This window comes from Bidens hawaiensis, unplaced genomic scaffold (genome assembly GCF_021521415.1).
Source record: "Bidens hawaiensis isolate Kalapana, Puna unplaced genomic scaffold, B.hawaiensis_p1.1 tig00033833_1, whole genome shotgun sequence".
Classification (NCBI taxonomy): Eukaryota; Viridiplantae; Streptophyta; class Magnoliopsida; order Asterales; family Asteraceae; genus Bidens; species Bidens hawaiensis.
The window spans coordinates 69145-95333 of NW_027495815.1; the positions used below are offsets into that span (position 1 = coordinate 69145).

The 26189-nt window shown below is 33.6% G+C and overlaps 2 protein-coding genes across 2 annotated transcripts; one reads left to right on the forward strand and one right to left on the reverse strand.

Annotated features, from left to right (window-relative positions):
- Positions 1-11636: 11636 nt before the first annotated feature.
- Positions 11637-12428, reverse strand: LOC143585398 (uncharacterized). The gene has a single exon (XM_077067194.1). The coding sequence runs from the start codon at positions 12426-12428 to the stop codon at positions 11637-11639; it is 792 nt and encodes a 263-aa protein (XP_076923309.1).
- Positions 12429-22339: 9911 nt separating this feature from the next.
- On the forward strand, positions 22340-25939 carry LOC143585394 (beta-adaptin-like protein A). The gene is made up of 9 exons (XM_077067190.1): positions 22340-22410; positions 22496-23012; positions 23124-23248; positions 23330-23528; positions 23630-23858; positions 23949-24115; positions 24206-24415; positions 25491-25601; positions 25691-25939. The coding sequence occupies exons 1-9, from the start codon at positions 22358-22360 to the stop codon at positions 25898-25900; spliced, it is 1821 nt and encodes a 606-aa protein (XP_076923305.1). The 5' UTR covers positions 22340-22357; the 3' UTR covers positions 25901-25939.
- Positions 25940-26189: the final 250 nt, after the last annotated feature.

Below are 26189 nucleotides of genomic sequence, written 5' to 3' on the forward strand. Positions count from 1 at the left end.
GATCGGGTAAGTTGTGTAAACAAGTCAATGTGGGATAATGAAAGATGTGATAAAGTTGTGCTAGTGACTTGTCATGACTTGAGGGCAAGTCACTATTTAAAATAATGTGAAAAATTTTTCTTTTTTTAAGTAATTAAAATGTTTATTTCAAATTCAAATGAAAAATGTTATTGGGTCGGGCTTTCCATGGGCTTCCCATGGTAGCTTAAAACCCAAAATAAGTAACGAATCAAATCAAGTGAGTTACCCTCCCATGAGCTCTCTATGGCAATTTAAATGACCCAACAAAATAACATAATCTAAACTTGGGGAATTGGGCTTCCCATGAGCGATCCATGGCAGTTTAATGGCCCAATTAAATAATGCAATATAAACTTTTGTGAATTGGGCCTCCCATGATCTAGCGTTCATGGCATTTTAATGGTCCAATTAAATAACGAGTAATAAGCAATTTGAGTTGGTCGGCCCATGAGCGTTACATGGCATTTTAACTGACCCATCTAATTAAATAATAATCAAATCAATGGAGTGGGTCGGCCCATGAGCATTACATGGTATTTTAACTGACCCCACTAAATATCGAATAAACGAATCCAAAAAAATGAGTAGTTGGAGTATCTCGGGAACCACCACGGTGATACTTCCAACCAAATATCGAATCAAAACCGGTTGTGAAATGGATAGTTGGAGTGCCTATGGGTTGTCATGGATTTTCCACCCAACTAAACATTTAAAAATAATTAAAACACAATTTTGGAAATTTTCCCGAATTTAGCCACGAATCACCGTGAATTCGGTTTTTATAAAAGGAATGTAACCGTTTGATCGATTAAGTTTGACCGCTTAGGGGTCCGGTCGTATGACATATTGTCCTGTTTTGGCCTAGGAACTCGAGTACTGTTGCCGGGTTATCCTCCAGGTAAGGAATAGCGTCTTACCTTTGGTTCTTGGAACCGGTTTGCCAAGGCCCAACTCACAGTTCTCTTGCCCCCTACAGATACTAACCGAACATGCCACACTCCCATGCCCAAAGGAGAGGGAGTAAAAACAAATCCTGGGAATTCTTAAGGAATTTCCCAAAATAGAAAGGCAATCTACTAAAGTTTTAAAAGATTTGAAAAAAATATTTTTAAAAGTGAGGCACAGCCTCAGAATTTATGTGTGTGCAATAATTAACTAAATAAAAGATACAATAAAAATAATTACCCTAAATAAGCTATAAACAATTAATAAGCACACAAGGCAATTCAGATAATCACGTATAGTGTCCTAAGCATATGACTAGGACGGTTTCTAACCTAAGGTGGAAATGACGGGGCGTGAACATGATTGTTCATAGCTCAAGTTAACTATAATAAACAATTGTGACAATAAATATTTAATTAATTTATTTCATTTAAAACATACATCATCCAAATATAACAAATAATCCAAAAACAATAATAATAATCCAAATAAAACTCAAAATAAATTATCTTTAAATAATCCTAGGGTCTCGAAGAGATGTCCATAACTTCAAATCTTCAACTCAAGCGATAACCTGCATATGCGTATAAAATAATATAGATTTGTCAACAATATGTTGAATGAGATTGTCACCAGCTTTGCAAGATTGTAATATAATATGAAAGATAGCAAAACGTTATTGCGGTAAATATAACCAAACCATGAGCAAGTAAAGTGTCAAGAGACCATTGCCAAGCGAATCGGCACTGGTTAACAAGACAATCGCTTGATCATACTATAATGAGAATATGTTGGACCTCTCCGAATGCATAAAATTAAACAAGTAATTATGTAGCAAGTATATTCGATTAATCACACACAACATCACGTTCTCCAGTTTAAGATATTTATATAATATAAAATACTAATATGTACACATATGTCCTCAAAACGTTTGAAAACATGTTAAAGATGGGGAATGACAAAAGTCACCTTAAACAATAAGCAAGTGAGTAAAATAAGAATAAAATAAGCACTGCGTCCGTTAACGCGACAAACGATGTAAACCAACAGAACTTGAAACTTTTAGATAAGAAACCATAAGTAAAAACAAACTCATTGCCGCTGGAATCAATCCAAACGGATAAGTAAAACTCCGGTTATGTTAGATTTAATATTTAAACGAGTCGGTACTGACCAGAATCCGAACAGCGAGTCGGAAGTCAGGTTTTTGTTAGAAGCCTTAAAATTTCGTTACGAGAATACAAGTCTTCTGGACCTAATGTTGAATCCAACCAGAAGTCTAAGAAAACGTAAAGTCAAACTAGTTGATTGTTTTGCCCTTTAACGAGTTTTAAAAAAATTGACCAGTCAACACCCTTCAATCTCAGAAATCAATTGAAGGTTATTGACTAGGGAATGTAAATGGACAATTACTCATTTTACAACTTACCCTAAAAGTGAAAGAATCAAGAGAAACGAAGAGTCGAAGGTCCACAGGCAAGCAAAGTCAACCGGTTATGAGTGTATCTTCAATAATATATCAAAAACCGAGAAGTTCTATGAGAGGCAGATGAAAGTGATGGCTGGAGGAGGCTCCCTTAGGGTTAGATTAAAGTTTGTGGCAGGTAAATATGATATGTTTATATGTGAATTACAAAAACGAACAAATTATGGTTATTATGCTCGTTTAAGCAACCAAATATGAATTTAATTAGAAAATCGATGAAATAAACCAAAAGATTCATGCTTGATCAGTAAGTAATGAATGTGGGCTTGTATTTTAGTTAGGATCCTTTTCTTGGACCTTAATTCACTCAACATATGCCTAAAATAGTTTATTTTTATGCCAAAAATGAGTTAGGAAAGGTAATCAAGTGAAAAAACTGTGCAGCTCACTCACCACGCCGCGCAGCCACAAGGGAGGCCGCCATCACGCGGCGCTCCAGCCACCAAGGGGGAGAAATTTTAGTTTTGACACATTTAGCCCTTGTAGTTTGTTAAATGGTCATTTAATGAATCTTTTATGCATAGAATAAGAAATGAACAACCTGCAAAGTATGAAGGGTATACAGTGAACATTAGAAACTTAAATTCTTATAAATGCATTGTAATATTAAGGATTAAGATCTGAATAAGGTTCGCACAGTGATAAAATGAAAACAAAACGAATACGGTAAACCCGAAATGTTACACTACTAGGGAATACGTTTATTCATAATCAACTCCCGGGATTTGGGAAAACCCTTGTGCTACTAGTCGTGCCTTATATCGTAGAATCTCATTCTTTTCATTTCTTTTAATTGCAAATACCCACTTATAACCTACTGGTTTAACGTCTATGGGTGTTCGGACTACAGGTCCGAAAACATGTCGCTTTTCGAGCGAATTTAATTAAGTGTTTATGGCTACTTGCCATTTTGGCTAATCATTTCTGTGCATGCACTCTTCAAGAGTTTTAGGTACATAATCATTTTCATTGTTACATCCGTTGCTATAGCATACACGAATATATCACCAACACATGTTGTATTTCGGTTCCACATTGTACTATCTTGTACATAATTAATAGAGACTTCATGTTCATTCAGTAGCGGTATCTCTTCTGGAATTTCCTCTTCATCTGGAATTATATTAGTCTCTTCTAGGACATTTACCTCTTCAGGGGTTTCATTTATGGCTTTTTCTGAGCTTTCACCAACTGCATTGCTTTGCTTTTTTCATTTTCGTGGGTTCTTATCTTTGAAACAGATTGGTGTCCCACGTTTTCTTAGTATTGTAATCTCTTCTGGGATTACATCAATTCGAGCAGGTGCATTTGATGCTGTTATATGTGACTTTGTCACTCTATTTGAATCTGTGAATGCATCTGGTAATTCATTTGCTATTCGTTGCAAATGTATAATCTTTTGGACTTCATATTCACATTGACCACTTCGGGGTCAAGATTTAATAATGAAGGTGCATTCCAGATTAGTTCTTGTGTTACCAGTCTTTCTTTATTCTTATCCCCCCCTAAGACTGGGAACGTTGTTTCATTAAAATGACAATCAGCATACCTTGTTGTAAACATGTCTCCTGTCAATGGTTCTAAATATTTAATTATAGACGGAGAGTTAAAACTAATGTAAATGCCCAGTCATCTTCAGGGTTCCATTTTAGTACGTTGTGGGGGTAGTATTGGTACTATACCGCACAACCAAAAATTCTTATGTGGGACAGACATGGTTCTCTTCCTGAGACCAGTTGTAATAGGGTAATTCATGATCAACGATTGGTCTTAATCTGATCAGTGCAGCGGCATGCAAAATAGCATAGCCTCATGCAGAAGAAGGTAGTTTGCTTCTCATTAGGAGTGGTCGAGCGATTAATTGTAATAATTTAATCAAAGATTAAACTAAACCGTTTTGTGTGTAAACATGAGGCATTGGATGTTCAACATTTATCCCAATCGACAAAGAATAATCGTTAAATGATTGAGATGTGAATTATCCTGCATTATCCATTCGGATATTTTTAATTTGATTCTCCGGGAAATGATCTCTCAATTGTATGATTTAAGCTAAAAGACTCACATGTGACCATCTTGAAGATGCGTCAATTAAGACCAAGAAATAGAGGAATATCCCCTTGGATTCTTTCCAAAATTGAGGGGGCTTCTTGTATCAATTTAGTTTGTGAGGATCTAGTAATAAGTTTGCCTAGAGAACATGTTGCATATGATAAATCTTGTGGTAGCAAAACTTTTAAGTTTTTAAGAGGGTGCCCGTTTGCACTTTTGATTATTCGTCTCAATATTATGCTACCTGGGTGACCTAGTCGGTCATGCCATATATTGAATATATCTTTATCTAATAACTTCCTGTTATTAACCATATATGATTCTATAGGATTGATATTAGTACAATATAAGCCAGAGGGTAAAGTTTGTAATTGTTCGATACTGGTTTCTTTACTATATTTGTTTGAAATAATTTAAAGATACTCGATATTATTTTCAGATGTCGTTTTTTATATGGTAACCATTTTTCCGAATATATTTGAAACTAAGTAAATTTCGTCTGGATTTACTAGAATATAATGCATTATTTATAATTAGTTGGGTACCCGAAGATAATGTTATGTGGGCTCTGCTGGAGCCTTCAATTAGGTTACTAATATTAGATATAGTACTAACAGGTGTCTCTACTGGAGACAACTCTAAGAAAAATTTTGTATGTTTGAGAATAGTGTTAGTACTGGCGCTATCTATTAGACATTCATCACCAATCATAGCTCTTCTGGAGCAAGCATACATATTTTTCAGGAAATAAAAATAAAGAAATGAATTAAAACTTGTTACAAACTTGAATCATAAACTTAATTTTGGTAAATATACGCTTTTAGATTATTATGAGTGCTAGGTAGCACTTTAGATTATCTAGCACTATAGATAATTTAGCAAATCATTGCATTATATAAATGACCTATTTTGTCATCAATGTTTATTTGAGTAGTAACTTCTAGTTACTCATTATGATATTAGGTTATTAATAATTAGAACTTTAAAAGTATAAGTTCCCATATAATAGTTTGTATGTTTTCAAATTTTATATTTATTTTGGATTTTGTCCAATTAATTTACACGTAATATAAGATTATTGAAAAGTATGTGTCACCACAATAATAGTTATACTGTTATAATATAACAATGACTAACGCATGATTAATGCTATTTCTTAAGAGCTTTTAGAAGTGTTATAAGAGAAGTAGAGAAAGATTTATATATATCTTTGAAAGAGTATATATGATGGTGCATCTTTTCCATTACATTAGTGTGGTATTTATACTACAAAAGGAGTAGACAAAAATTACTATTAAGGAGACAACTAAGTAAGTAAGATTAATCTAGGCTTTGAAAAATGCATTCATCCATTTATTGTAAATTTGACCCAATTATTACAACACACCCCCCCCCCTCCCTGGATGATGCGTTTTCAAACTTGGAGTCTAATCTTGAAGTACTGCCTCATTAAAAACCTTGCCAAAGAAAACCCAATGGGAAAAAACTTTAGCTAAGGGAAAAAGAGTGCAGTATATAGCTCCCCCTCAAGTTGTAGGTCGTTACATTGTCCGTACATGTCGCATGCCAATATCATGAATATGTTTCCTGAAAGTCGCTGTAGGGAGTGCCTTTGTAAATAGATCAGCTGAATTGTTGCTAGATTGGACATATCTTATTTCAACTTGTTTATCTTTGATAAGGTCTTGAGTATATGAGAAGAATCTTGGAGGTATATGTTTTGTTCTGTTAGTTTTGATATACCCTTCTTTCATTTGTGAGACACAACCTGAATTTTCTTCATAGATTGGTGTTGGACTTGCATCTTTCTTTTGTCCACAAGAGGTTACTATGAGTTGTGTCATAGATCTTAACCAAACACACTCTCTAGAAGCTTCATGTAGTGCAATGACTTCAGCAAGATTTAAGGACGTTGCAACAAGTGTTTGTTTCTGAGAGCGCCATGAAATTGCAGTTCCTCCATTCTTAAACACGAATCCAGTTTGAGATTTGGCCTTATGGGGATCTGATAAATAACCTGCATCTGCATAACCAACTAACCCTTCTTTTGAGTCATTAGAATAAAATAAACCTAAATCGACAGTTCCATTTAGATACCGGAAAATATGTTTAATGCCATTCCAATGTCTTTTAGTAGGGGATGAACTGAATCTCGCCAACAAATTAACTGCAAAAGAAATGTCAGGTCTCGTACAATTAGTAAGATACATAAGCGCTCCAATTGCACTAAGGTATGGTACTTCTGGACCAAGAACCTCCTCATTTTCTTCACAGGGACGGAATGGATCATTGTTGACATTGAGTGATCTAACAACCATTGGGGTACTTAAAGGATTTGCCTTGTCCATATTGAAACGTTATAAGAGCTTTTCAGTATAATTCGACTAGTGGACAAGTATTCCATTATTCATATGCTCAATCTGCAAACCAAGACAATATTTGGTTTTTCCAAGATCTTTCATTTCAAATTCTTTCTTTAAATGAATGATCGTTTCATGGATTTCGTTATGCGTCCCAGTTATATTTAGATCATCAACATATACGGCTATGATCACAAATCCTTATGTTGTCTTCTTAATAAAAACACATGGAAAAATAAGATTATTTGTATAGCCTTTGCTTATTAGATAATCACTCAGACGATTGTACCACATCCTTCCAGATTGTTTCAACCCATATAAAGATCTTTGTAATTTGATTGAACACACTTCTTTGGGCTTTGAGCTTAATGCTTTAGGCATTTCAAATCCTTCTGAAATTTTCATATAGATGTCACTATCAAGTGATCCATATAAGTAAGCTGTAACAACATCCATAAGATGCATTTCTAATTTGTTTAGAAACTGCCAAGCTAATTAAATATCTAAACGTAATAGCATCCATAACAGGGGAATATGTTTCTTCATAGTCAATTCCTGGCCTTTGAGAAAAACCTTGAGCTACAAGTCTAGCTTTATATCTTGTAACTTCATTTTTCTTATTACGTTTTCTCACAAAAACCCATTTATATCCTACAGGCTTTATTGACTTTGGTTTTATGACAATAGGTCCAAAAACCTTTCGATTGTTTAGTGAATTTAATTCAGCTTGCATGGCATCTTTTCATTTGTTCCAATCTTGTCGACTTTGACAATCATCTACAGATTTTGGTTCAGGATCATCATTTTCTTTCATGATATCACTTGCCACGGAATAAGAAAATATATCAATATTTTCCATTTCATCTCGATCCTATATTACATGTGTTTGACCATAGTTGATTGACAACTCTTTGTTAGAATCATTTATTTCTTCCTGAGGGAAGGTTATATCATTTACCTCTTCCTAAGGGAAGGTTTTGCCATTTTCTCCTTCTTTATGGTCAGTATATTTATCTTTTCCAGAATCTTTTCTTTTTCAAGGATTTTTATCCTTTGAACCGATTGGCCTCCCACGTTTTAAAAGTTTTTGGGATTCATGAGGTGCATTATCATGGTTTTTCTTACTTGGAATCTCAAATCGAGCTGGAGCATTAGCAGCCGGTATATGAGATTTAGTGACTCTGTTTGTATCAGTAAATGCATCAGGTAACTGATTTGCAATTTGTTGTAGATGTATTATCTTTTGAACCTCTGTCTCACTTTGTTTTGACCTTGGGTCTAGGTGTAACAATGATGGCACACACCATGATATATCATTTTCTTGCTTTTTCAGTTCTCCCCTAATGCCGGGAATATTGTCTCGTTAAAATGGCAATCAGCAAAACGTGCTATAAATACATCACTTGTTAAAGGTTCAAGATATCTTATGATGGAAGATGTCTCATATCCAACATATATTCCCAACCTTCTTTAAGGACCCGTTTTTGTGCGTCATGGTGGTGCAATAGGAACATACACAGCACACCCAAAAATTCTAAGGTGGGAAATGTTTGGCTCATTGCCGGAAACAAGTTGTATGGGAGAGTATTTATGATTTGCACTTGGTCTCACACGAATTAATGATCCAGCATGCAGAATTGCATGACCCCAAATAGAAACAGGGAGTTTTGTCCTCATTATTAATGGTCTAGCTATCAGTTGCAGGCGTTTGATCAACGACTCAGCTAAACCATTTTGCGTGTGCACGTGAGCAACAGGGTGTTCAACAACAATCCCCACAGACATACAATAATCATCGAAAGCATGCGATGCAAATTATCCTGCGTTATCGAGCCTTACTCTTTTAATGAAATAATCGGGAAAATGTGCACGTAATTTGATAATTTGAGCAAGAAATTTTGCAAAAGCGACATTACGAGTCGATAATAAAGAGACATAAGACCATCTGCTGGATGCGTCTATTAAGACCATGAAGTATCTAAATGGTCCACATGGTGGATGAATTGGTCCACATATGTCACCGTGAATTCTTTCAAGAAACATTGGTGACTCTTTATCAACTTTTAATGGCGAAGGCCTTGTAATTAATTTTCCAAGAGAACAAGATGTACATTGAGGCATTTTATCTATTTTGTGGATCTTTTGATCTTTCAATGGATGCCCATGTGTATTTTCAATGATCCTTTTCATCATTGTGGATCCTGGATGGCCTAATCTATCATGCCATAAGTTTACGATACCAGAATCACAACAGTTTTCTTTGACTGCCATATGTGCTTGAGACACATTTATATATGTATAATGCAAACCAGAATGAAGCATTGGTAGCCTTCCAATATATGGCTTCTCTTTACAATATGTAAATATTTTTTATTATCAACAGTCCTTGACTGGGAATCATATCCATTATTGTTGTGTGTCTAATAACCCTATAATAATGACCCTCTAAGCTTTAATATTAAAACGAAAATCCTAAAACCACACACAACCGGCAAGTGTACCGATCGCAAGTAGTATAGACTTAGGAAGTCCGAGTATCGAACACGTGGACACGTAAGACGCCAACGATCACTAATCCTAGACAAGACCTACCTTAGAATAATATTTAATTGATTTTTGATTTTTAATTACTTAACTGAACTAACAAGACTGACTGACAAAAGTTACCTAAAATAGAAAACTTAACGGAAAACTAACTGAGTTGACTTCGGATGGAGAAAAACGTCAACCTAGGTCTGAATCAAATTGTAGGCCTAACAAGCTAATGGATTGAATGATATATAGACACCGGTCCCTAAAGATGACACGACTAAGGATCGCTCGGGCTCACTGGATTACCTCTCGGTCTCACTCAACAAACCTAAACTACTCAAAATCGCCTAAAACGACCAAACCGGGAAATAATTGCTAACGTGTTCTAATGAAGGATCACCTCTCGGTCTCACCAACACTCGACCCTAATGGTAATGAATACTACACAACCAAGGATAGAGGAACAATTCAACTTAAACCAAAATAGATCAACTAGTCGCTCAAACACCTAAACCCGACAAGAAACGAACTCGCTCTCGCGCAATCCTTATTCTAGCATGCAAAGGCAATGAGACAACCCTAACTTCCTATCACCTCTCGGTCTCAAGGAAGGTGTCTAACCACTGTACTTAATCCAATTAATCACGCAACAAAACCCTACGGTTGTACCTACCGCAAACAAACCCTAAACACAAAGTCTAGAATCAAACAATGCACCGATCAATCAATACAAAACTAATCAATCAACACACGGGGTTTATGCAATAAATCATCAAAATTTCCAGCCCTTAAACACAACCTATTTCATGTCTAAATCAAACGTTACAATAGCAATTCAAGTCTGTCAAACAAACAATCCAAAAAGCTCATCAAACACTAACAAGAATCATCATTCCTAGGTAGAACTAACAAGTTTAGCCAATCATAATTTTTGGACAGCAGTAAACTCTCAATAAAAACACCATAAAACTCATACCAATCATCTTAACAATTGTCCAATAATCAATCCTAATCATAAACAATTCAATCTCTCAAGTAATTGCAAAACAATTCAACAATTAAGCAAGAAACTAAAAGTGTATGAACAATGAAAAAGATGTAAGGATATTGGGTGTTTCCGGGGCTGCTCCTTGTTGTAACAACTGATGTAAATCGATCCTGAGGCTTGGTTCTTGCTTGTTCTTCCTTCCCTAGCCGTCACACGATCAAACCCTAGCCGAACAACACTTTTTTTCTTTCTTTCCTTCCTTGCTGAAGTCCGATCGCAGCAGTAGCTGTGTGCTTAGGGTTTTTTTTTTTGTTTTTTTATGTTATAATATAATATAATCTTAGGCCTCCATGATGCATACAGGTCGGGCCTTGAGTTGTTTACTTGAAAACGTATGCGTAAAATGCTCGTAGAATGCTCGAAAAGTCCTGGTTTCTTCCTTTCTTTTACCCAAAACCTACAAGATTAATAAATGTATGTAAAACCTATCTAAAACGAGTTAAAACATATAAAATATAATATAATACGTAGATAAAACGTGCGAAAAATACGAGTGTTTTACAACACATCAATTATGATATATATTCTTGAAACTCAATAAATTTCTGGTTGATTTTGGAGAAAATAGAGCATTTTCTACTAAAAGCTTTGTACCATTCGGTAATTCCAAATTAGCTTTTCCCACTCCTTCTATTATGTCTGAAGGACCTGATATTATGTTAACATTTCCCTTTGTTGGTTTTAATTCATGAAAATATTTTTGAGATTTTAAGATAGTATGTGTAGCACCACTATCCGCTATGCATAAATCAGCATCATTTGATTGATCTTTTTCTCCAATGAAATTTATTTTAATCTTCAAATATAAATAAAAAACAATAAGTGCATATATTATACATTCCTAACTTTATTACAAGAGATTTTTATTTTTGCATGAAAGGAAATGTAATTAAACATAGTTAAGACATAAACATGAAAGGAAATACATAATTATCATTGTGATTTTACAATATCACTTTCAGGGTTCAAATTCATTGATAAAATATAAGATATTCAATTCAATATTGGCATCATCAATTTTGTCGATATGATTCACTTCCTTTTCCTTTCCTCTCAGAGATGTTTGATATAATTCACATAGATGTGAAGGTGTTCGACAAGTCTTTGCCCAATGATTAGTACTTCCACATCTGAAACATGAGCCTCCATCATTCTGGGACGTACCAGCATCATTTTTAAACTTGTTTTGCTAGTTAGCGTGGTAATTATTAGCTTTTTGGCTACGACCACTACCGCGACCGTGTCCACGTCCACGATTATTATTCCATTTAAACGAGTGGTTGCGACCACTAAAATGGGCTTTACTGAAATAGTTTCGGCCACGCCCACGGCCTTGTTCCCATTTACGTCTAAAATTCTTATGATCATTATTATAAGCAATATTTGCTTCTGGTATGGCTAATGATCCTGTGGAACGAGCTTGATGGTTTTTCATTAATAGCTCATTATTTTGCTCTGCTATGATGAGATTTGTATTCAGATCGGAGTATGTTTGAAAATTTTGCAACCGTAATTGTTGTTGCAAAATTATATTTGATGCATGAAAAGTAGAGTAGGTTTTTTCTAACTTATCTGCCTCGGACATAATTTGTCCACAATATTCAAGCCTTGAACATATATTTAATAGAGCATATATGTAATCATTCACTTTTTTAAAATCTTGGAACCATAGGCTGTTCCATTTGACTCTAGCAGTAGGGAGTAATGAATCCCTTTGATGATCAAATCTGCTTTTTAATTCTTTCCATAAAACACTTGGATTATCATGATTAAAATACTCCAACTGAAGTATTTCATCGATGTGTTTATGAATAAAGACATCAGCTTTTGCTCTATTGTGGTCATCCAATGTGTTGTTTTCATTAATTGCTTCTAACACACCCATTGATTTGAGGTGTCTTTTGGTATTTGCTGTCCATGGCATATAATTATCTCCAGAACTTTTGAGAGCCAAAAATTCAAGCTTTGCAATATTCGTCATTTTATTACTAAACACAAATTAGATAAATATTAGGATTACATACTTATTAAAACTGAAAGAAAATACAAAATAGAGCAGTAAGTAGATAAAGAAAAAAAAATCAAACTCCTTAGATGGGAGATTACAAATTAAGAACAATAAGATTATCATCATTATGGTGGCTATCATCAAAAATGGGTGAAGCATCTTTCAAAAATATTATCTTGGGTATTTCTGAGAAGAACAGTTTTATATTTGTAAAAAGATTGAGATTGATAATTAGTTATTTGTAGGGAAAAATTTATAACCGTTTTATAACGGCTATATGACCGTTTCATTAACGGTTATATAGATATAGATATAGATATATATATATATGTGTGTGTGTGTATATATATGTGTGTGTGTGTGTGTATATATATATTATTTTGTAAGTAACAGAATAAATGAGATATAAATGATAATCTATTAAATAAGATGTAAAATTAGTATGCAGAATAATAATAATGAACTTGATTATGATACATAAATAATCATTAGTACATAAATAAAATTTAGTGTGCATAATAAAAGTTATAAAGATAGTAAGTAAATGTTTGAGAGTTATTAGTTCCATAATTAGTAAAAGTTTATAATAAGATGTCTTTTATATTTGTTTTGGTTTATCATTATAGTTACCTTTTTAATCATTATTAATGATATGTTTGCCTTGTTTATGATTGACGTCTTCTTACTTGGTTGATCTTCTTGATTAAGCCACAAGCGATTCGTGCTGATAACGTGTTATAATATAACAATGACTAACACATGATTAATGCTATTTTTTAAGAGCTTTTAGAAGAGTTATAAGAGAAGTAGAGAAAGATTTATATATATCTTTGAAAGAGTATATACGATGATGCATCTTTTTCATTACATTAGTGTGGTATTTATACTATAAAAGGAGTAGACAAAAATTACTATTAAGGAGAAAACTAGGTAAGTAAGTTTAATCTAGGTTTTGAAAAATACATTCATCCATTTATTGTAAATTTGACCCAATTATTACAACATATACCCAATTATTAGAATTATTAACACAAACCATTGAAGTGAATATATGAAACGTTTCCGTATTATTTGTATTTATAATTTGTAATACCCATTCGGTTTCTATCAAACAGATACATGCAACGCTGCTAACTACAATTTCGCAAAATCAATTTTAAATATTTCCTTCGAACAAGCAACGGCGTGACAGTGATTCACGCGATTCCGGTAGTAATATCAGCGAAACTAAGACGAATGATTGAATCAGAACAAGAGAGGTGTGCGATACCGTCTCACTTTCCTTTTATAACCGTCGCCGGTTTTACCGTTTAGTAATCGTCGCCGTATTTTCCGTTTGCAACCGCCGGAAAACCCAACCTCCGGACAAGATCTTTAATCCTGGTTAAGATATGGTGTCTAACTGTCTAATAATAATACTTTTTGGTACGTTTATTGGAGGCGTGTCTCCTTATTTCTTGAAAATTCGATGAGTTATTTGGTGGTGGGGTACACATACAATTCACGGAATCTGATTTTTTTTTTTTTTTTTTTTTTACTTATGCCTTTTCACACTAATTATGTAATGCATTTCATCAAATATTTCTGCATTATTATTATTATTATTATTATTATTATTATTATTATTATTATTATTATTATTATTTTCGGAAGTTGGGAATGTGATTATGTTTTTAAATTGATGATCAATATTGAAGTTTTGTATGAAGATTTAATTGAATGGTTCAATCTTTTCTTCAAGTTAAATGTGAATTTCTTGTTTTTCAATATGATAACAACTTACGAAAATAAACATGGGATTGATATCTAAGTTTGGTATTCTTAATATGCTAACCAAAAATCTAACATAGGTATTCCAAATGATGTAAAAACAGAGAGTGATGGATGTTAACTATCCAGATTGATGATTGAATTGTTGGAACTTTGTGTGCGGAAAGAAATTCATGCTGATAACGTGAAAAGAAATTGTGATATTATATTGAAGAAGTAGAGTAGTCAATTACATGGATCTTCTATATATTTATATTTATAATATAGCAAACATAACTACCAAAATATAACTATCATGACGTATATATGATTTTATAACAAGTATAATATTTTGTATTGTCAAGAAATGAAACCACAGAGTTTAGACACGATTGAATCATGAAAAAAAGAAGAAGAATTTTGGATTAAAACCTAGATTTTTTTAAAGAAATATTGGTTTTAAATAATCACAACTATGCCCTATTGGTAAATATCAGTCCCAATTTTACATTTGTCTGCTGCAGTCCCAACTATTGGTGTATTTGTTTTTAACGGGCCGCGACTAACGGATGACCAACTCCGTTAGTCTAATGCTTACGTGGCATGCCTAGTTGTCAAAGACTTGATTACGTGGCAACCAAGCATAATAATAATCATCATAATAATAATAATATCCCTAATTCCCAACCTTTTCTTTCCCACCACAATCAACCACCGTCTCCAATATTTTAGCCACCACCATTTTCCTCCATTCAGCTATCCTCCACCACCCTACCAAATCCACCACCGCCAGTGCAACCTGCGATTAAAGGCGAGCCAAGCATATCTGGAGCGTTGTACCAGGCTTCGACACTATAATTTTGCCGAGCAGATCTGAAGGGGTTTACCAAGAGATGGCGAGCCGAGAGATAGCAGGTTTGTAGCAGATCGGACTATGTTGTTTGCCAATTTCGTACTTTGTAGCTTAGCCGGAAATGATTTGTGTCTCCGGTGATGGTGGTGGCGGAGATCTAAATATGCATTCCGACATTGTTCAGGAATTTAATTAGGCTTTTTGATCTTATAATTGATGCAAATGTGGTTGTGGTGCTAGGGTTTGGTGGCGGCAGGAATCGAACACCCACCCAATTAGTAGCTGGGAAAGTAGTTGTTGCCACCAGAGACATAGATACAACGACGGGTGGTGGGCTGTGTTCCGGCGATGGTTGTAGGGGTGGTCGTGTGTTCCGGAGCAAGTCTAAAAAGTGAAGTGTGTGGTGGTCGTGTGTTCCAGCGATGGTTGTAGGGGTGGTGGGTTGCAAAGAGTCCAACAAGGCAGCCTACTCAACATCAGATGCCACGTAGATCTTTTTGACAACTAGGCGTGCCACGTAAGCATTAGACTAACAGAGTTAGTCATCCGTTAGTCGCGGCCTGTTAAAAACAAATACACCAATAGTTGGGAATGTCAACAGGCAAGTGTAAAGTTGGGACTGATATTTACCAACAGGACATAGTTGGGATTATTTAAAGGGAAAATTCCTTTTTTAAATAATAGAGCAGTAACTATAATTAACTCTTTAATAAATTACATGAAAGGTCCCTATAGTATATGTATGGATCATGGATTTGGTTTTTTACACTGTGTTCCTGAGTTTCATTTAACGAAAGAAAGGGAAGAAAAATGAGGGATGAAATAAGTTTGCCATAGGGTTGTATAAACTATAAACGGTCTCATGATAGATGAGGTTAACGCATTTCGTTAATCATAACTAGAGATATCATATGTGTAATTAACTCTTAAAGAAATAAGTTAACCCCATCCATCGCGAAGACTATATACTTTACCTTATAACAAATTTTATTGGAACCAGTTAAGTAATATCTAATACCTAAGGACTCAATCCTTGATTGTAATTTATTCATTAAACTAGGATATAGCCCGTGTAATATAAGTGTGGTTAAAAAAATGCAACAAAAAAATTAAATTTAATAATAGACCTGTACCTTATGGATTAATAAAATATAAATTTTGATAAATAAAATTTTATAATTTATAAATATATAAAAACCTTATTTAATACAATATTTAAAGTTATATTTGTAACTTTGTTAATAATTATATAAATGGTAATTGTATTAAAATTAGCTTATTATGTGTAAATTATAATTTTAGAAATTGTTATAAGGTGGAATTCTATGTGAATGGTTTATTTAAATGACATGTAAAAACTATGTATTGCTTTAATATACAGTAGTTAGATTTCCATATCGATTTCACTTAATTTTTAACTTTTTATATTTCGATTTAGCACTTTCGGTATATGTTTCAATTACAACTGAAAAAATCAATTAATACACGTGTTAGGGAGAAAAGTAAGCAATACAGATCTTGACTTTTTCATAGGTGTAGGTTTGTTTGGAACAACAAATGTACAAACAATCCCATGATCCATATGTTTGTAAATTATATTGTAATCCCCATTTTATCACATAAGGTAATAAATCCTCTCAAGAACATCTTCGTTGGTTTGTGAGTGCCATCTTTGATTTCGATGTAGATCTTCTAAGTGTTGTCATTAAACATACATTTTTATTCGTCATTAGTTGATACGCCCATAAATCTAACCGAAAAGTTATAAAACCAATTTCGTATATGACAATGGGTTCTACTATAGATGGAGAAACTAATAGAACCTGTAATTAACGAGATTATATTTAATGATATAGATCGTGGGTTCATACTCTCTGCATTTCATTCATCTGTGTTATTTGATCACTTATAAAGAAGTAATATATAAAAAAATTTTAATCGAATTACATTAAATGTTCATTATTTTTATTTTCAGGGTGCAAAGCAAAGATGTCTAAGGTGATTGTTGCATCAATAGCAGCTACCGTATTTGGGTTCACAATGGATTATATTGTTTCCACCAATAAGCTTTTCGAAGGTAACATTTAAGTGTGTTTATTTATAGAATATTGTTTTATTAGCTAAGTTCAGTAAATGTTAAAACTCATTTTTTTTCTTGTTAATATCTTCTTTTAAAAGGTATGTATTTGATAATACTAGAAAATCAAAGTTTGTTAAGTTTTCGTTTAAAATGGCTACTTCGTGTTTTCATGATTTAAAGTGACTGCTATTTTTAATCGACTTAGTTTTTTTATTTAAAAACGGCAAACCTTAACTAATATACATTTAGAATAAAATGTAAACAGTTTTCATATTTTGAATAGGTACGACTCCAAAAACAATGAGCCAGGAATGGCAAGACAAAACCGAGAGGATGAAAAACGCGTGGCCTCGCACTGCTGGACCTCCGGTTGTCCTAAACCCTCTCACTCGCCAAAATTTCATTGTCAGCTCTCGTGATTAATTCAGTTCTTAAACCATATATGTTTTTAACATGAATAAGGTCTATCATAAACGTTGTGATCCATCTGTTAAATCTAGAGTTCCATGTGATATTTGATGATTAATTGTTGACGTTTGTGTTTGTTATCTCAATTAAATAAAATTAAGTTGAATGATGTTGTGTAAAAAGTAAGCATAATCCATAATCAAATAAACCTTTCTCATGTGTTTTTATTATTATTTACCTATTCTAATAAAGTAAAATAAATGTGGACACTTGTCATGTTTTGGTAAATTCTCATAATTTTTTTCCTCTAAAACTAATATACCCTAATATATATGTAATAAATCAATAATTATTCACTTTCCTTTTACACTATATTTATATAAATTATATATATTTTTATAAATATAAATATTAACATATTATTTTACTACATATTTCAAAATACTTGGTGAATTTCAAAAATCAACAACAAATCATGTTTCTCAAATGAAAATTGTTTCGGGTTTTTTATGGAATTTAAATTTGATATTATGGGGCAAAAGTTGGTAAATAGATTATTTGGTACAAGTTAACTACATTTAGGTCAAAATTTGTTACGGGTCAAAAATGAAAATTTTAAGTATTTTTAAAAGTTTGAGAATGCAAAATAGATTTATCGTCAAATTTATTATGGGTTCAAAGTGTTGACTTTAAAATGTCAAAAGTATGAAAGTTAAAATTTTAAACATGATTCGGGTTTCAAATTTATTCTTAAGAGCGCTTTTTAAAATAATCAAAAGGTTAGGAATTTGACAAACTTACTAATTTTCCCTCAACTATTAAAATGTAAGAAAAGATTGCGAACACTTTCGACATACGACCCCCATGCCTATTAATGCTTCTAGCTTTTATCAATTTTAAAATATTTATGTCAACATTAATTTTTCCTTCAATGGTGATTAGAACATTGTATGGGAAGCATGTCATGAAAAACTATGATTAAATGAAACAAAATATTTACAAAATTAGAAGGGTTAACATGTTATTTTTTATGTTGTCATTATGACAAAGTCGAGAAGCCATCTAAAACTTATCAAAATCTTTTTCATGGTTTAGCTAAGAAAAACATAGCTCTTGAAAAACATCAATTGTTACAATTTATTGTTCTACTTTCCTTTAATGAGTGGTAAATTGATAAATAAATTAATAAAGATATGCTCCTTTTGTATTTAGACTGAGTGGTTAAAACTACTATCGTATGAGAAGCTTTATTTCCGAAATTGGTTCATAACCAAAAGTCTTTCAATTATACATATATGGCACAGAGAATGAATTTTTCAATTGAAAGAAATATTCTCGGGTACGTTTTTGCATGAGCATTTTTTTATTAAATTCATTTAAAAAAATAATTTTGTGATATAAATAAAATCAATTTATGTACACATTGTATAGATACAAGCATAGATGTAATGTATTTTTTTTCATATACGCTATGTAATTATTTGTTTTACTTATAATTTTATAATTTGAATTATCCCGTGTGTGACACGGGCTCTAAAACTAGTTAACTATATAAGAAGGGTATGTAGATTTATGGAGGAATATAAAATGAACCGGACTAATTAGGGAGTGTCGCCTTAAACAGTAAAGACTTTATAGAGATTTTAAAGGGGTGTATCATACTCCAAATCTCCAATAAACTTTTGTCTGAAGCTTCTCTTGAGCATGTCTTTAAAATGCATCTTCATGTAGTGTCGGCTTCCTCTACGTCTCCGACAAACAATTCGTTTCTTGTAAGGCAATAATTTCTTAACATCAAAAATTTTGAAAATAGTTAGTGGTGTTTGTTAACGATTAAAATATATTATCCTACATAAAAAGCATAGCTCTACAGCATGAGATAGTTGTGCATATCTCTGCTGGACTCGGATGTCCAAGAAACAACATATGACAACATTTCTTGCATAGAATTATTTGACATGGTGGGAGTTACATTAGTTTTTTAGTTAATGGTGATCTCAAGTTGGAGATTGATGAATGTAGGACGAGGTTTGTAACATTCGTTATTTTCCGTTTTCATTGTATCCAACTCATATTATAATTCGGGCTTTGATATCATTAATAAAAGTTTATGTTATTCATTTGTCATGTGTTTATTTATATCACCACAATTCGCTTGTATATTTTAAGTATCAAGTTTTAGCAATAAGAATCAACTTTACAAACTACAGGTGCTAGTTTTGATAAAAATAGAACTTCAGGAAGACACCACCTCGCCGCGTCATGCGACGAGGACGGCTTAGGAGGCCGCGTAGCGTGAGCTAGGGCCTGGTGCAGCAATCTCAGGCCTGATTCGCGTTTCAGCTCATTTTGACTGTTTAACCTTCAAACTCTATCTTAGTCATGCTACAATTCAAATCTAAGTATTCTAGAATAATCCTAAGTATATTCTATCTTAATCTTTCGAGTTCTATCATCTAATTCAAGTTATAGATCAAGGATATATCTCATTCATTTCGAACTTTAAACGAAATATCATCAAATTAGTGATAAGCTTGAGGCTAAAACCGATCTCTATTTAAAGTGAGGTAACTGGTCATTCATAACTTGCCATCTCAACTCACAAATCTCCTCTCTCTCTCTCTCATGAATACGAATTCAAGTTATTTTTCAAGGTTGACTTTCAAAGTTAAACGAGTGTATGTTTTAATTAATCAAGTTCTACTTCTAATTTCCGGGTAAGTTTGTATTTTTATAAATTGTTATGAACCCTAGAATGAAGCCCTCAATCAATTTCAAAGAATTGAGGGATTTTATGTTCAATTTCATTAATCTCGAACTAGGGTTTATGTTGGAACTAATTGGGGCTTTTCAATTTCACTAAGAATTTACCCGAATTAGCTTCCGACTTTTGAATAATTTATGTTTATAATTAAGTTTTGGATGTGTTGGGTCTAAATTCAACCTCATAACGACATTCGAACCTTCTGAACCGAATACTCGCTTAAAGTTCGTTTTCTTTAGTTTTATGTTAAATCTCATATTTTAATATTAATTCTTATTTATTTTAGTTTTATTTTAACTTTGAAATATTTGTTTGAATTTTAGGGATTTCTCAAGTTCGGTTTTGTCAGCTCGCTTTAATGGGTTTTCTTAAATATTTATAATTTCTTTCACTTACCAATATTTAAGGTGAGTAATTCACACCCTTTTTCAGATTTTATTTTTGGGGGTAACATGTGTACCAAAATTATATTATTTAGTTTAAACGAGTCCTCAACCACAATTCACAATAATGTGTTTACGTGTAATTTCTCGTTAATTGTTATATGATTAATTGTCAAGGTGTTTAAATTGTATAGAACGTGAGTTTTTAATTTCATGTGTGTTATTTTGTTATGTCTATGTAAGTTTGTGTATTTCAAAGTGTGCTAGGAATATAAATGTTGTATAGTTGTTGTGGTCTATGTATAGTTGTGTAGGAACTTGTGTGTGGATGTGTCTCTGGATTAATAGTATATATTAGTAGGTGTAGGGAGTATACTAAATTTAAGGGGCACGCAATTGACGGTTGAATAAGTCACACTTAACTATGTGGAGGTTGGTGTTGGTTGTTATAGTGATGCGTTATCAAGGAGTTTGTTAATTATGGAGTTTACTAAGAGATGAGGAGTTTGTTAATCATGTAGTTTGCTAACAGTTGAATCCAATTTGTTTCACATTTTTGGATAACATCCATATGCTACAACATTTAGTTATTTGTGGTTATATATTATAATTTGGGTGATATATGAAACATGGTTGGTAGTTATGTAATTTAGGTAGCGTGTGGTAAGTTATTTGTATAAAGTGGTGGTGGGGACATGTAAGTGATGTGTGCGAACAAAAAATGTAAATATATGAGTAGGAAACAATTAAAATAAAGGAGTCTACTAAAACACATAACAAGGAACAAAACGCAAGAATAATTGTGAATAAATTTCAAAAAATGGAAAACAAAATACGAATTAATTAGAAGCTGGCATATATTTGTCCTCCTCGTAAGATGAGTCACTGGTTTCGTAATCTTCTTCGTCGGTGGTTCCGTTATCGTCGGAGCTATCTTCATAAATACCGTTTAATCTTTGTTGTTGCCTTCTCAATTCTCTTGCTTTTCTGACTACCGGGTACGTCAAACAGTGCGAAAACGAGTGTTTTTCGGCTATTTTTATGTAAATTTATAAAAACAAACTATACGTTTGTAAAAATCGAAAATATTTTCATAGATCACTTAAAAAAATTTCAAATAAGTGTTTGGTAAGTCTTTTTCGGCTTAACGGATGACACGATGTTTGGTTTGTAACTATCTTTCGCGTTTAAATCTATAGCGGGTAGTTAAACGACCAGGTTTTCGTTTAACTTGTTTGCTATCAAACTAAGGCCATAATACTAATACATTAGCTTTTATTAAACGTATATCACTTATAGATGCCCCCCCCCCCCCCCCTGAGATATCTGGGTTATAACCAGACTCGTTCGGTTATTCGTTTGTTTGGTACGTAATACGCGTTTAATCGTTAAATCAGTAACTATATAATAGGGTGTACCTGGTTTTGTCTCAATTGTCACAAAAAAACCTAAAAATTACAACAAAAGAAACAAAATCAAGAACAAAATAATAACAGCAAATACCAGTACTTATAACAGCAAAAGAAAAAATCTAATAATAATAAAAGAAAGAAACAAAATTATCGGTTTTCGTTATGCGGACGCCAAAGTTTCCTTCCCAACAAAACTCCAAACCTGCCTGCCTCCATCCATCATCAACACAAGTGAAGTCAGTCAGATCCAAGAATGGCTCCTCCGGCTCAATCTCACCGATCTCCATCACCTTCTCAACCTTCCGGGTGGGTACCAATACAATAATCTCCTAATTAATTCTAACAAAACCCTAATTCATTTTAAACCTAAATTACTAATCCTAACATGCAGTAAAGGTGAGGTATCCGATCTCAAGTTGCAGCTCCGTCAGCTAGCCGGAAGCCGAGCCCCGGGAACCGACGATTCGAAACGGGATCTTTTCAAGAAGGTCATCTCCTACATGACCATCGGAATCGACGTCTCCTCGGTCTTCAGCGAGATGGTCATGTGCTCGGCTACTTCGGATATCGTTTTGAAGAAAATGTGTTATTTGTACGTCGGTAACTACGCCAAGTACAACCCGGATCTTGCGCTGCTGACCATTAACTTTCTGCAAAGGGATTGTAAGGACGAGGACCCGATGATTAGGGGGCTGGCGCTGAGGAGTTTGGGCTCGCTTCGGGTGCCGAATTTGGTCGAGTATTTGGTGGGGCCGTTGGGTTCGGGGTTGAAAGATGGGAATAGTTATGTGAGGATGGTTGCAGCTGTAGGGGTGCTTAAGTTGTATCATATATCGGCTTCCACGTGTATTGATGCGGACTTTCCCGCTCTTCTTAAGCATCTCATGCTTAATGATCCTGATGCTCAGGTGAGGTGCTGTTGTAAGCCCTAGATAATGTTTGATTAGATTGTAACTAATTCTGTTTATCAAATTTTGAAAATTGAGAATCATTGCGAAATGTGTCGTGAAACGTTATAGGTGGTTGCAAATTGTTTATCTGCTCTACTAGAGATATGGGGTCTGGAAGCAAGTTCATCGGAGGAAGCCGCAAGGGAGAGAGAGACCTTAATTAGCAAACCAATCATATATTACCTGTTGAATAGGTATGAAGTTTCTTTGAACAAGTAATGTTGTTACTTGTTAAGCACTTAAAGTTGACTTAACTGTTTTTTTTGTTTGGGCAGGATCAAGGAATTCAGTGAATGGGCTCAATGTACTGTTCTTGAATTGGTTTCTAAGTATGCACCACCTGATAGCAACGAGATATTTGACATCATGAATCTTCTAGAAGACAGACTTCAGCATGCGAACGGTGCAGTTGTTTTAGCAACCATAAAGTTATTTCTACAATTGACGCTGTCTATGACAGATGTCCATCAACAGGTGCTCAAATACTTTTATACTTTCGGTTCATTATCTTTTCAATGTAATAGCAACATAACGTATAGTTAATAATCTTCCTTTTCTGAATGAATGGTTTTTAGGTGTATGAGCGTATCAAAGCCCCTCTACTTACACTTGTCAGCTCTGGTAGCCCTGAGCAATCATATGCAGTTCTTAGCCACTTGCACCTTCTCGTTATGCGTGCACCGATGTTGTTTGCATCAGATTACAAGCACTTGTATTGTCAATACAATGAACCATTCTATGTCAAGAAGTTAAAGCTTGAAATGTTGACTGCAGTGGCAAATGAGAGCAATACTTATGAAATAGGCAAGTAATCTTTTCTTTTTGTTAGTAGTTCTGTCTTCAATCTTCATTTATGAATTCTTGACGACATTTTCACATTTATTTATTTTTTAGTGACTGAATTGTGTGAATATGCTGCAAATGTTGATATTCCCATTGCAAGAGAATCTATCAGAGCTGTTGGGAAGATTGCGCTTGAGCAGTATGATGTAAACGCCATTGTTGATCGGCTGCTTCAGTTTTTGGAGATGGAGAAAGACTATGTTACTGCAGAAACACTGGTAAATCAAAGATTAATCTTTCTGTGTTGTGTTATGAATTGAAAAACAAAAGTAATGTTAAATGTTGATCATATTCTATGATGTATCTAGGTTCTTGTAAAAGATCTTTTGCGAAAGTACCCGCAATGGAGTCATGATTGCATTGCTGTTATTGGCAACATTAGCAGTAATAATGTACAAGAGCCAAAAGCAAAAGCAGCTCTTATTTGGATGCTAGGTGAGTATGCTCAAGATATGCAGGATGCTCCTTATGCTTTGGAAGGTTTGATTGATGACTGGGATGATGAAACTTCTCCTGAGGTAACATATGATTTATATTCTTGGTTCTTTTTCTTCTCTGCCACATCAGCTGTATGTTTAAAAAATAATTTTATTGAATAATATACCGGGCGTATACGCATATATTGTCATTTTGAGTCTGAAGTGATGCTCATGAACAAAAACCAAGACAAAAATAAAACCCTAGTTAAATCTTTCTTCTGTGATTTCAGCTATTGACATTATGTTATCTGTAGGCTTGTAAACGATCCAAAAGAACACAAAAGACGCATATTCATGTTTGTTTGTTTAATTTTAACCGAACAAATGATCGAGCACGAACGGTTAAATCAATGTGGTTTTCTTGTTCGTACTCGGTCGCTAAGAAAATGAACGCGCTCATGCTCGTTCATGTTTGTTTGTTAATAATAGTATAAGCGAATGGTTCACGAATGTAAACGGTCATAAACGAACGAATAAACTGACACAGATGAACGAATATTAACGAACATACTGAGCAAACACCGACTAAAAGTAAACCTGAACACAATCTGTTGGGCCTGAAAAATTAATAAAACTTGACTAAATTGCAATGGGTGGTATTTTAATTTAAAAAAACTAGACTAAATTTAATGGGCCTGACAATTTAAATGAAGACTAACGAACATAAATGAACGTAAACGAACGCAAATGAACGAACATAAAGGAATGTCGCGAACCTAAATGAACGAACGACATGTGTTTATGCCATTTGTATAACTAAATGAACAAAAAGCTTGTTCATGCTCGTTCGATTATCAAGTAAACAAACAAACTCAAACAAACGTAAACTAACGTACATAAATGAACGAACATAACGAATGTTCACGAACATAAATGAACGAATGAGACGTGCTCATGTTCGTTTGTTTAACTTAATGAACATAAAGTCATGTTCATGTTCGTTCGTTTATTAAATAAACATACATAAATGAACTTCCTGCTGAACAATTCACTAATGGTTCATTAAACGTTCGGTTCGTTTACAAGCCTAGTTATCTGTTTTAAACAAGTCAAATATTCTGAGCTGGATAAATAGCAATTTATCATTATTTATATAGCCATTTTAATTGTGCAGGTACGTTTGCATCTTCTTACAGCAGTAATGAAATGTTTTTTCAGAAGGCCACCCGAGACTCAAAAAGCCTTAGGTTCTGCATTGGCTGCTGGTCTCAGTGATATGCATCAGGTTGGCATACTCTGTTATCATATAGGACTGTATAAAACATGGAATCATTGTATTTAGTGTTAACTATTTTGCTTCTAAATTTGCTGCAGGATGTGCATGATAGAGCCTTATTTTACTACAGGCTTTTGCAGCATAATGTATCAGTGGCAAATAGTGTAGTAAATCCAACTAAGCAAGCTGTTTCGGTCTTTGCTGATACTCAGAGCAGTGAGATCAAAGATCGTATATTTGATGAGTTTAACAGTCTATCTGTCCTATACCAGAAGGTACCTTTTTCTACTTTTCTTTTAATTCGTTAAATTGCATGTTGGTTTCATAATAGCTGCAGATTGCCTTAAATATGCAATAATGAAACTGCCTTATTGGACATGAAGATGCATAATAATCAAATTAATTTCTATTAGCATATTTTAGCACAAGTGCCCTTTGGCTTAATGTATACAAGTTAATCTCCGCAACCCTTAGGTTTTAGGTATGTGTAAACACTTTGATGCTTTATTGACACAAGTATACCTTTTTTTATTAAAATGTTTGAGAAATAGGACTTTTCTCTATATAATATGCCCAAGTCCAAATCCATTACTATTA

Coding starts and splice junctions, on each gene's coding strand:
- LOC143585394 (XM_077067190.1), top strand. CDS start 22,358: ATGGCTCCTCCGGCTCAATCTCACCGATCTCCATCACCTTCTCAACCT. Junction 23,859..23,948: donor GAGCAATACTTATGAAATAG/GCAAGTAATCTT, acceptor TTTATTTTTTAG/TGACTGAATTGTGTGAATAT. Junction 25,602..25,690: donor GTCTCAGTGATATGCATCAG/GTTGGCATACTC, acceptor AATTTGCTGCAG/GATGTGCATGATAGAGCCTT.
- LOC143585398 (XM_077067194.1), bottom strand. CDS start 12,428: ATGACGAATATTGCAAAGCTTGAATTTTTGGCTCTCAAAAGTTCTGGA.